Source organism: Mya arenaria, chromosome 8 (genome assembly GCF_026914265.1).
Source record: "Mya arenaria isolate MELC-2E11 chromosome 8, ASM2691426v1".
NCBI classification, from domain to species: domain Eukaryota; kingdom Metazoa; phylum Mollusca; class Bivalvia; order Myida; family Myidae; genus Mya; species Mya arenaria.
Genome location: NC_069129.1, coordinates 50,529,961 through 50,542,973, shown reverse-complemented (window position 1 = coordinate 50,542,973; position 13,013 = coordinate 50,529,961). Strand labels below are relative to the sequence as shown.

At 34.5% G+C, this 13,013-nt stretch overlaps 1 protein-coding gene across 2 annotated transcripts in view; it reads right to left on the bottom strand.

The window, feature by feature from the left end:
* Positions 1 to 13,013, bottom strand: part of LOC128243027 (junctophilin-1-like) — a 67,960-nt gene that overhangs the window by 12,263 nt on the left and 42,684 nt on the right. For both annotated transcript variants that reach the window (XM_052960494.1, XM_052960495.1), the window contains one exon: positions 7,688 to 8,489. In XM_052960494.1, the coding sequence (XP_052816454.1) occupies positions 7,688 to 8,489 (802 nt within the window). The remainder of the gene's footprint in view (positions 1 to 7,687; positions 8,490 to 13,013) is intronic.

Genomic DNA, 13,013 nt, shown 5'->3' with positions numbered 1-13,013 from the left:
CTCAAGTGGCCGAATTGGCATGAAATGGTGATATTTTATCTCCATTGATATCGATTGTGCCACCTATGCCTCGAAACAAAATCGGCGTTTAAAACAAAGGCCACGTAATAAGAGACAGTATTATCGACATATAGTTTCCATACTTTGTAAACATACTTAAGATACGTGTCCCCGTTTCAGTGAGATACCTTAGCCGTTAAGTTTACGCTGCTTAAAGGTGCTCGGTGACATCCGTAAAATAAAGGGGCAGACTCTTTTTGATAAGTGTTTACGCCAAAGACGGGGTAACGCCTGTAATCACTAGCGGACTTAAAATCGTCCTAGTTTACTTGTTTATAAATATCGGAGAAAAATTAATACAAACGCTTAAAATGCATCATTTCCGACTACAAATTGTTAAAATTTTCTTAATGGAGTAACCCCAGATCCCCATGCAAACAGTTGTTGCCATATACGTTCGGTTCTGAGAGAGAGGCGCATGACAAAAGGTTGCACCGCTAAGTTGCAACGCCCCCTCTAACGCCAATTCCTGGAGCCGCCTCTGGTAATGATCTTAACCTCACGATCTATATTGAAGCGGGTTCCTGCTGCCTAGACATAGTATAGATAACGCTCACTCCGTCCATTCTTAATCATTAATATTTTAATCCATGTCACCTTACTATTACTTAAAATTACTCGTCACTTGTCAGTGCTTGGCATATATGCGTTCTTATAAGTAGAGATAGTATTAATCCAATAAGTTAAGCAGACTTAATATTACATTGTAAACGACAGAAACAAAATAGTTTTCTGCCTTTTTTCTCGTATTTCGATACATTTTACTAGAAAGTAGCATATGATAATTATGGTATGTGTATATCTAATTTTAACGTAAAAGATCGTATTATCTGGTCAAATTTGGAGATGTTTTGTTTATCTGATTTTAAATGCCATATTGTTCCAGATAAATTGTATTAATTAACATTTAAAGCGTATTGTACTGAATAGTTTGCCAGGTATTATTTTTTAAAGAGATTTAAAAACGTTAATATTATCATTGCTTCAGTATTTTTCTCATTGAAATTACATTTTGAAGTATTTTATGTTCTCTTGCAATAGAAATTCCGCACTAAGGTTTCCCTCTCTCATCTTTCGAAAATCACCTGTTTGCGTTAAAATCTTTATGTGTTTTATTGAATGTACAGCCTATGTCATGAACAGAACAGAACAGAACAGAAAATTTAACTTAAAAAAGCAAACACGCACAAAAATTGTATGTGCTTAGTAAGACCGCCCTTATGTAACATAAAGAACAACCCTGCTTCGTTTATAAGGAGTTGTTCACAAACTTGTGTACTCCTTTTGTTATGACGCTCCTGCTATCATCATTTTGACAAACAGGGCACTGGCAACCGGATTTTCAAACTCAATCATTTTTTTTAAATCTAAAAAAATCTTATAATTCCAAACGAAAAATTATAATACCGAAAATGAGAAAAAATATTGATTTTTAAAAAAAATAAATACGCACTTTGTACTATACATTAATATTTTGAAAATCCGGTGCCAGTGATCCAGGGTCCCGTTTCAATAATAAACTGTTAGGCCCAAGATCGTAAATTGTCAAGCGTTTCCCCGTTTTTGGCGTAACTGCGTTTCAATAAAATGCGGTTAGAACATTTATTGTATAGATGTTGCAGTAGCTTTACCAGTGCCCCTGGATACTCTTAAGCAGCATTAGGTTTACGACTGAAACAACCTCCCCCCCCCCCCCCCCCCCCCCCCTTGGTTCGTACAATGATGCAGCTATAATTAAACTGGGTTTGTTTAACTCGTAAATTCCTGTTAATTTAAAAATAGCGTCGGTATATTTATTTATACTAATTACGTGACTTTCACATGCTAAATATACACACTATAAACTGGGAAACCATTATGCGCTGTTTTTAAACGGGAAAACTTAGCTAAGACAGCGACAAAACATTATTTTTATCATGTAAAATGATGTATCATCCGCCTCATACTAGCTCGTATTGACAACTCTTCGCTTGTTTTATGGAAATAAAAAAAAAATGCCGAATTTGGGACCATCTCGTGTGTAGGCCCTTTAAATGTATCGTGCCTTAAAGGAGGTCTCACTGTTGCTCCCGCTGGACTTAATCATTTAAAACTGAGGAGTGTTTCTAGTGGCTGAGTACAAGTTAATATATATGGTTATGTTTTACTTTATACCCATGTTCAAGTTGCTAGAGGTCAATGTTGAGGTATGTGTAAGGTTGGGTACTCACAACAGGTTTAATCCCCAGTGGACAACAGTCTCGCTGACCGCCCCAAAGAGGTAGCCCCAATTTTTTACTCATAGAGGTATGTTGATGTATATGTTATCTGTTCACGCTGTATTGTGGCATTGTGTGTCTCAAGTTGAATGTTTGATAGGCCCATTCGGAACAACTCGGCTATTTTTCATCGAAAACAACCTCGGATTTATATGGCAGAATTATTTACATTTAGTTAAACTGAAAGTAGTTCGCGTAGTGATTTCAATACAGCAGTTAAACATAAGGACATTTCCAATGGGAATCTTAATTATTTATACAATAATTCACCGTATTCCGGTAAATCATTAGAAGAAGTTCGTAAATTTTGAAATAATAGTTTTAATTCATTGTAGCATTTTAATGTGTATTTGTATTACTAAGTTGAAATTAATTGCCAGTGAAGTGTATTATTGCATATATAATTAAGATTCCCAAGATACTTGCAGCGTAGTTAAATGCGAAGAATTCTGACATTGTAAACCGTCCATATACATGTACATACGAGGTTGTTTACGATGGAAAATGGCCGAAGTTTTCCGAATGTGATAGACCTTTATAAATGTAAGTAAATAAACAGGGTCTTCGATAAATGTTCGGCTACCGGGTTTGTCCCCGTAGTTTCAATTGTAGTATTTGTTTTAATGAAAAACATAAATTGAAACTTAAGGCAAAAGCCTAGCAGCTAACAATAGCAACGCAAGCGACTGTCAATGCTCGTCTTCATTTTTTCTATTAAAAGGGGACATAATTCTACAATAATTCAGGCCTGCAGCTGGGCCATATTTAATAAGCAACTTAGATTGAACTTTAAATTAAGTTTTAATAGAAACTAAGTGTTTTGATTGGCCTGTATATTTAGCTGACGAATAGGCTGAATAGAATCACTGAGGCATGCATAAGGATAAGGATAAGATCAATATTGAATACTGGTCCAGAATTATGTGCCTTGCCATACATGTGCGCTTGGTCTCTTGCAACATGCGTGCCAATATCCCAACGGTGCGCCATAGTGACCATAGTTTAAAAACTGGGACGATGGCGTTGACGACTACGTCACCAAGGATATCACAGTACCGCATAGAAAGCAGACGAGATAACGTAAACAATGAAGACTCGTTATTAATTAATTCAATAATAAAGAAAGCCGAGCAATCGGTATTTGACATTTAAATTTAAAGATCAATTCCATCAAATTGTTCTACATTTATTTCGTAGGGCAATCTAAGTGCATTCGTAACTAAATCGGTAACATTCGTACAGCCCCTGGCAATTCGTGGGTAATCGGGTATGTTTGCTGTAAGAAAGCGCTGTGAAATGTAGAACATTAATGCAATTTTCCAGATTCGATCTGCAATAACGATTATATCAGGCGTTGGATGTCTAAAATATTTCTTCTTGTTCACGTGTTTTCATGTTGGTGTTCCAGGATATTAAAATTATTATACGTTTCAAAATTATTAAGTTATATTAAATATATATTATTATTTAAAATATTCACTGTAATGAATGGGGGGGGGGCAATAAACCATTTCAACATTTTATTCTAAAAAGATCTTTGATTCAGAGGGAGAGACGCAAGTCAAGAAGGTTACACCCCTAAGCTACGCCCACTATAACGTCAAATCCTGGATCCGCCATTGAGAGTGAGAATTCAACTGTGAATGTATAAATCAATAAACACAATGGAAATTGAACGGGCAAACCTTTACAATTAAACCTGCTTAAATACACAAGGAACAGGGCCAAACAAACACCAAACCAGAGACACAACCTCTAGTGGATCCAGCCCCCCCCCACCCCCCCCACCCCCTCTTAAAATCGTACAAGCTCAGCAACGTTTAGAAATAAAAGCTAGAAATTTGTAAAACATTAACTTATGTATTCCGAGGCTTTACCTTTAGTGAATAATAAGTAAGCTGACCCCGGGTACTCCAGATTTGCCCATTCCCCAAGACCTTACTCTCGCGCAACAACGTGCCATCGAGAGAGACTCAGCATCATAATTTTATAAATTTCTTCACAATCGTTGATGATAAAATAATGTTTAAAGTACAGATTAACTAAACATATGGCCTAATCAATTTACGGACAAAAAAATGAACAATATTCCTCCGTCGAATCTAAAAATAAAGTCTAAATATAAAACCATTTGAGCAAATTGCAAAAAACAACAGTATGTCTGGCATTAAGAAGGCAATTAAAAGATGTCGGTTTTATGTAGGCTCCATCATTATAATATAACTAAATGAAAAAAAGTAAATTTTGATTGACATCATATGATTCAATATGTTTCTGAGTAATTTTGTATTTGCGTCTTTTCAACACAAAACTGCGTAGAATCATGTGTACAGTACAGCTTGCTGCCATCAATTAAACGCGATATGTAAACACTTTAAATAATGAGTGTCATTAAACTGTGGTGCATTTGTTAGGAAATATCAGTGATACTACTGTTTGTAACTTAACTTAAAGATGCATTCTTACTTATAAAAAATAATAAGATTTACCACAATTAATGCATTTGTTTTACTATATAAAAAACAACGATTAATACATGTCAAAAACAATGCTTCTTATGAAGGATATCGAGTTTAATTTGAAATAAAGGGGCATAAAACGAGGTATTTCTACCTAATGGAACAATAGTTGATCACTGTATATCTTTTCGCACTAAACAATCATTTAATATTTTTGTGTTTTCAGCTATCAAACACACGGTTACAATTTTGTTATCAGTTATTTATATTTTCCATAATTGCATTATTTAGTAAGTAGTTAAAGGTTTATAACTCAAAATTTATGTTTGTGATACATGTGTATGTATTGATTTGGAATAAGAGTGTCACTTTAAACAATGGTGCTTGTTAATCAGATAAACAAAATGCGATCTCAAAGAGTTATGTTTGATACCGCGCCGTCCATGCGAACGTTATCTTAATGAAATCGCTCATGCTTTTTTACCAAAAAATCGTTTTCCCGAAAATGCATCTGAAAATGTTTATTTTTAAAATTCTTTTAATCATTGATACCGAAATTGCAGAAAAAAATACAATTAAAGTTTAAAAACATATTCTGGCGATAGTGAGGTAGCAAACCCACGTCGGTACAGACGGGATATGTTTTTTAAAAAAAAAAACGCAGTCATGATCACTCCGCCACAGGGACTGATACAACCGATTGCATGAATATTTTAACTTTTATCGAAGTCATTGGTAACATCATTTGATAATGTCAATCAATCACGCAACAGTTCTTTGGCGAATCGCGTTGCTAACATCTTTTTCAAAATTGTGGACTTCAATGACAATGTTTGAGCAAAAATCATCATTTGATGAAGAGTTCCAGCTTTTAGGATCTTAGTTTTATGATTTGCAGCACTTAGTCTTTAGATCATGCACTTGATTTGAAATTCACTTGGTAGATTGGGCGATTGTGAGACCATAACCCGTCAATGCTTCAAAACCTTAAAATGCTAAGTTCATTGCAAACAATGCTGAGATTCAGTTTTACGAATTGAAACCTACGATTTATGTTTTAGTGACCTTATTAACAGAACAACCATCGGATCAAAACAAGACACCCTCGTAAACCACATTATTGCAACCACAATAATTGAGGCACACAGCAAAAAGCCAGAATGGCGGATCAATTTGTGCATGCTTCCCATGGGTAATGCGGTCTGAAACGTCGCCGACAGTAAACAATGTTTTAGCGCATTTTCAATACGTTCCATTAGGCAATTAAACTGACAGTTTGACATGAAATTAAGCACACGTATTTGTCGTCGTCAGAGAAAATGAGTCCCGCAGAGGAAGAGAGGCATGCTCAATTTTACAAAACAGTGTGCTTTATAAGCAGACAATCAATGCTGCTTTTTTACAAATATAAGTTTATGTCAAGCACACATATACGTACATGTCAAGGGCACATTTGCGTTCATGTAAAGGACAAATATATAAATATATGTACATGTCAAGGACGCATGTGTGTTCATGTCAAGGACAAACATATACATTTATGTACATGTCAAGGACGCATATGTGTTCATGTCAAGGACAAACATATACATATATGCACATGTCAAGGACGCATGTGTGTTCATGTCAAGGACAAACATATACATATATGTACATGTCAAGGACGCATGTGTGTTCATGTCAAGGACAAACATATACATATATGTACATGTCAAGGACGCATATGTGTTCATGTCAAGGACAACATATACATATATGTACATGTCAAGGACGCATATGTGTTCATGTAAAGGACAAACATATACATATATGTACATGTCAAGGACGCATATGTGTTCATGTCAAGGACAAACATATACATATATATACATGTCAACGACGCATATGTGTTCATGTCAAGGACAAACATATACATATATGTACATTTCAATCACACTTATATGCACATGCCAAGGACACCAATGTGTTCATGTCAAGCACAGACATATACACATATGTACATTTCAAGCAGAAACATGTTGTATATGAAAAGCACACACGTATGTTTATGTCAAGCAAACATATATATATACGTGTAAAGCAAACATAAATGTGTATGCTAATCACATATATATGTTTATGTCAAACACACATATATTTACATGTAAAACATACATATATGTGTATATTAAGCTAATGATAATGTGGAAACATGTGAATATTTGGTTTATTGCGGTAAACAACCGCCGTTATACCAATTTAATGACATAATTGTTAGATTTATGCTTCGGTCATCGTCAAATACCAAAGTGTGACCCACTCCATATCATATTATATTGTGACAGCCTTGGTATCGTCGCCGGCGGCGTTGTCGTTCCAATACCAATACGTACCCATAATTATGGCCATTACTAAAAAAATATTTGGTCGTAGAGAAACCATCGTGTGACCCTATACGCTACACTCTGTACATTCATCGATTTTATTGAGCGTATCGGAATGCATCGTATGTTGGTTTCCAGCGCAATCGGAACACCTCGGCCGTTCTCCCTCCAACCTCAGATGTTTATGGAGGGTTTACAATGTCATATTTTTTACATTTAAGTAGGGTGCAGGTAGATCGCTTCTTAATTTCCATTTAGTAGTAAAATCTAAGGATTTGACTCTTAGGAATCTTAATTATTTATAAAATGCAGTGTATTAATACGCTTCAGTGGTAATCAATTTGTACTAAGCATTACAAAGTTCGCGTTAAAGCCCTGCAATCAATTAATAATATTATGTTCATTATTGTTAATATTACGAACTACTTCTTCTGATTCACCGGCATACATCCGAGGTTGTTCCGATTGATTCCAACGACGGAATTGAGTTATATATGTACAATTTTGTCAAACAAACAAGACTATGTTAAAAATCATGGGTACCCACCTAGTAACAGCAATTTCCGCTTTCTGCAAAGCTATTTGAGCACTTCGTTGGGCTGTTAAAAGCGCATTGTCTATGCGTTCCCGAAGCTTGGAAGTCCGAATTAAAAACAATTTAGTTTTCTTTCCTGATGATATTAACACATTGTTTTTATATTTTCCCTCCTCTCGCGTACCTTCCTTGAATGTCGTCACACCATAACCATACTTCTTGTTGTTAAACCACTCGCCCTCGTACTTTAATCCATCAGATCTTTCACTTACTCCAAATCCTGACCGTTTATCATTTTTCCATTCACCCATGTATGTTTCCGTAACATTAACATCCGTAATATCGTCTTGACTAACGAAACTTAAATTACTATCTGTATACATGGAAGCGTTAGTCATACCACTTTGTGTGGACTCGGCACTGACATGACTTAAGCTGCTTATGGTACTCCTAACAGACCCCGTCTGACGTTTAGGGGAATGGTTAATATCACCTGTACTCTTTTGTTTCTTTAACCGTAGACCAGACATGAGCGTCTTCCGAAGGCTGGTGCGTCCCTGTTTGTCGAAAAACGACCTACGTCGTACGGGCGGGGTCTCTTCACTTCGGGCCGTGAGGACGAAACCACCGCGGGCCTCGTCGAGCTTTTTATCGCGGTTTTTAACGACCTGTTCGTCCTCATTTTCGCTACGAAGTGAGGTGAGGGATGCCCGGAGCGCCTTGGGCCGGTAGTGGTGGGCAAGTCCGTATGGAACGCTTTTCCGCACCCCGTAACCATGGCGCATCCCTCGTAACCATTGTCCCTGGTACGACCCTGGAAACACACGAGTTATACATTATACTAAGGGTGCAAACACGAACAGAAAGACTTATGAGTGAAAGCAACATGGTTCTATCTATTTCTCTAAAAAATGTAACTTAGAGCCTTCTTCGATATATATGCGCTAACGTTTAGTTCAAAACCCTAGATAAGCAAATCTTTCAATTTGGTCACTCCTCTTTAAATACGATTTACAGGTGGTTTAACTTGTTATTTGTAACATCAACAGCTATTTATCAATACAACTTCTCTATCGATGAATTGACAAAACAAATATAGGTTTTTGCTATGTTTAAAATGTAAAATGAATCATTTGTGATTTAGTTTCCTTAAGTATCCAAATAAAAATAATTTTATGTGTACATTAAATAAAGCCATATGCAATTAGAAGTCTCCTTCTAAAAGGTAATATCTATAAATAGCATACTAAAGAGTGTGACATTTGTGGTTTCTGGAACCGATAGCGTGTACGAACAAGTCAGAAAAAATACCAAACAAATCTTGATTTACAATGTTAACACTCGTGAACAAAACGTTTAAAGTCATACATAAAGACATACATAAAGTCATACATAAAGTATACATAAAGTCATACATAAAGACATACATAAAGTCATACATAAAGTCATACATAAAGTATACATAAAGTCATACATAAAGACATACATAAAGACATACATAAAGTCATACATAAAGTATACATAAAGTCATACATAAAGTCATACATAAAGACATACATAAAGTCATACATAAAGACATACATAAAGTCATACATAAAGTATACATAAAGTCATACATAAAGTCATACATAAAGTATACATAAAGTCATACATAAAGTCATACATAAAGTCATACATTAAGTCATACATAAAGTCATACATAAAGACATACATAAAGTATACATAAAGTCATACATAAAGACATACATAAAGTCATACATAAAGTCATACATAAAGCAATGTGGTTAATAACAAGACAAACGCACAAGTAATACTTATCAGCCAAACACCAGAAAAAGAATGCATTAAAATAGCAACATGATTTATTTCAATCAAATAACACCCCCATACAACACAGTTGTAAACAATATTTTTTATTACAAATATATTGTCAGGCTCTTAAAATGTCGTGACTTGCATGTTTCAGAATATCGCAAGGCATTCTTACATTAATTTTCTTCGTTATTTGACCATACAAATTTTACCCTGGTTGACATCTTTGTTTATATAATACGTATTTTAAAGTTCTGTCAACATCATTATTTATTCAAAATGTTTCTAGTTATTGAAATATACTATATTTTTACGTCTGCATACTGTTTGCATAATATTTTTGGTTTTGTCTCTTTTTTGTCTTATGACGTTTTGTTTAACTCATTTAGTAATGATTTTTGTACCTTTAACCCGGATAAACCGGAACAACTCGGCGATTTTCCATCGAAAGCAACAGGATGATTTACAATGTCAGAATTCTTTACATTTAACTACGCTGCAAGTAGATCGCGTAGTAATTTCAGTTTAGCAGTAAGCCTAATGAGTTTACTCTTAGAAATCTTTTTTATTTATGCAATTATTCATTTTACTGGAAATCAATTAAAACTTTGTTATACAGATTACAAGTTTAGACATTACAAATAATTAATAGTATTATCATTAATTTTAAGGCATACCTCTACCGATATATCGGCATACATTAGAGGTTGTTTTCAATGCAAAATGGCTGAGGTGTTGATTTAATTTTAGACTAAATTCGGAACTCCTCGGCCATTTTTATCGAAAACAACCTCGGATGAATGCCGGTACATCAGTTGAAGTAGTTCGTATTTTTTTTAATTATATCATTAATTAAACGTAGTGTTTTAGAGTTGTATTTATTGATCTAAGTTGAAATTGATTGCAAGTGAAGTGCATTATTGCAATCATAATTAAGATTCCCAAGAGTAAAGTCATAAAGTTTAACTGCTAAATAAAATTACTACGCGATCTACTTGCAGCGGACTTAAACGTACCACTTTTTGAGTATGTAAACCGTCCAAATCCATCCGAGGTTGTTTTCGATAAAAATGGCCGAGGAGCTCCGAATGTTTAGACCATTGCGCTTGTCCGTGTAGTTCCCATTGTTCCGTCTATATGTTACCTTACATATCATAAACATGAGTACAGCAATCGTATGCCAGCTATCTACTGTTTTTCATCAGTCGACCAAGAATTAAAATTAGACAAAAATAGTATAGCAAGGGTAACGTACAGGACTTGCAACACCGTCAGAGTTCACATATATGAACTTTTATTTCATACAATTAACCATAATAACAATGTGGGTTTTTCCTCTCAAAATTATGACCGTCATTAATAAAGTGCACTCCAACTCCGCCGCCGATGGCAGCAGAATAAAGGTAATTCTTCGACGTTTATCTCCGAAAACAGGCGAGCTCAAAACCTATTTACAACACGTGAATTCCGCAATGTCAGCGTTTTCTCCCTCGCCAATTCATCGCGGTTGACTCACGTACAATATTGGGTTTGTCTGTGTTGTTCACTTTGACTATTAGCACTCAGGTAAGCTTCAGAGTTGGAAACACTTACGTCGGCTGAACACGAAAAGGTTCTAAGTGGCATTGAGAGAAGATGTGGTTAAAACTCTGTTGCTCTCACCTTCTCGAAGTTATGTGCGCGGTACTTGACATAATAATATAAGGTCTTTGTGGCAGATTGACCCTTTTCATTAACACTTTTAGATGTTATAGAGGGAATTGTTTCGAACTGATAAAACATGGCGTATATCGTAGCTTTCCTTGATTATAATTATATGTCTTCATGTTGATAGTACTAGAATTCGGTATAGGGACTGTCGCTTGCAGCCGCCAAATTTACTTTAGAAATAAAAGTATAATTATGGATTTATTTTTTAAATAGATAAAATATTATAGTTTTAGAATGTGTATTACACAACAATATGCTAGTCTGCGCTAATAGTTTAATTGTTATAAATCGGGCCTGCCAATTTTGTTACTTAAAGATGCATTCTTACTCCCCAAAGAGCAATACCACAATTAATACAATTGTTTTAAATTACCGATAGGATGAATGAATATCGAAAACAATGGTTCTTTTGAAAGAATACCGTGTTTCATTTGAAAGATATGCGCAGAAAACACGTTATTTCTACCTTATGAGACGATAGTTGATCGTGTTAATCTTTTAGGACCCACCAGTCAATAAATATTTGTGCGTTTTCAGCTATTGATTATACGGTTACAATCTTTTTATCAGTTATTAATATTTTCAATAAAAGCATTATTAAGTAAGTAGTTAAAGGTTTATCACTTAAAGATTTTGTTTGTTATTATGTGTATTCATTGATTTTAATTGTTAAATATCAAGCTTGCCAATTTTGTTACTTAACCAAACATCAAAGATTCACAGAAATTACTTTTCCAAACAATGGCAGTATTTTTGAATCTGACTTAGCACGGTCTTTTCAATGTTACCACCGTTTATTAAGCACAAATAAACGAAGGCATGAAATATTACCATAAATATAGCCATAAACGGACAGTTCGGCTTTTATGTCTTTTCAAATATTTACCGTATGAGCTATTTTTGCTGAAAAGTCTCTGATTTTGTATCTAAAAAGAGAAATTGTATAATTGGTATATCGAAGAGTTATTTTGTCGCGAAGTTGACGTCATTGGCTCCTTATTGGACATCGGATCGATGAACTTTCTCATGACAAAACATTGCATTCAAGCTATATTCGACACAGACAGGTATAATTATTGAAAATCAGGCAGATATCAAATCATGGTAATAATAGATGAATAGTTTTATTTATGTGCTCTAATTTGGCTTATATAGCATTGAGCTGGTTTTTTTGCTTGTTCAGTTATATTTAATTGTCTAATTAGGTTAATGGTGTTGGTTCACAGAATTTTTATTTGCGATTTCTTTTCAAACTTTGCTTAAATTTATTTATTTTCCTACTTTTATTCACAAACAGCATCTGGTAAATACTCATTTAAACACTACTTTGTAATTATTAGTCTAAAATAATTCATTACTAGCTTTTCGGAAAGTAAAGGCATTTCATATCGTATTTTTCGAGATCTGTTAAAGCTGCACTCTCATAGATTGTCAGTTTTAGATAATACACAATAGAACATATCTCAATTATTTGGTACCCTGCCGATATTTCATTACTCTTAATGCGTAAGAAACGCGTTTGGACATAAAACATCTATTTTTGAACGTAAATATAATAAACTGCTATAAATCTTTTGTCAGCAGTCTTAAATCACCAGTTTACGCAAAAAAGGCTCGTTCATAGACAAAAAAGTGTTCAAAACGATCAATCTGCAAGAGTGCAGCATTAACAAAAGATATTTGTATGAACTTATGATAAAACTTTATCATTGATTCAATCATTTTAATCATATTTCACAAGAAATCATAAAAAAATAATTTACGATTGAAATCGACTTCATTCGACTAAGATCTTTTTTAAAAAGGCCTCATCTAA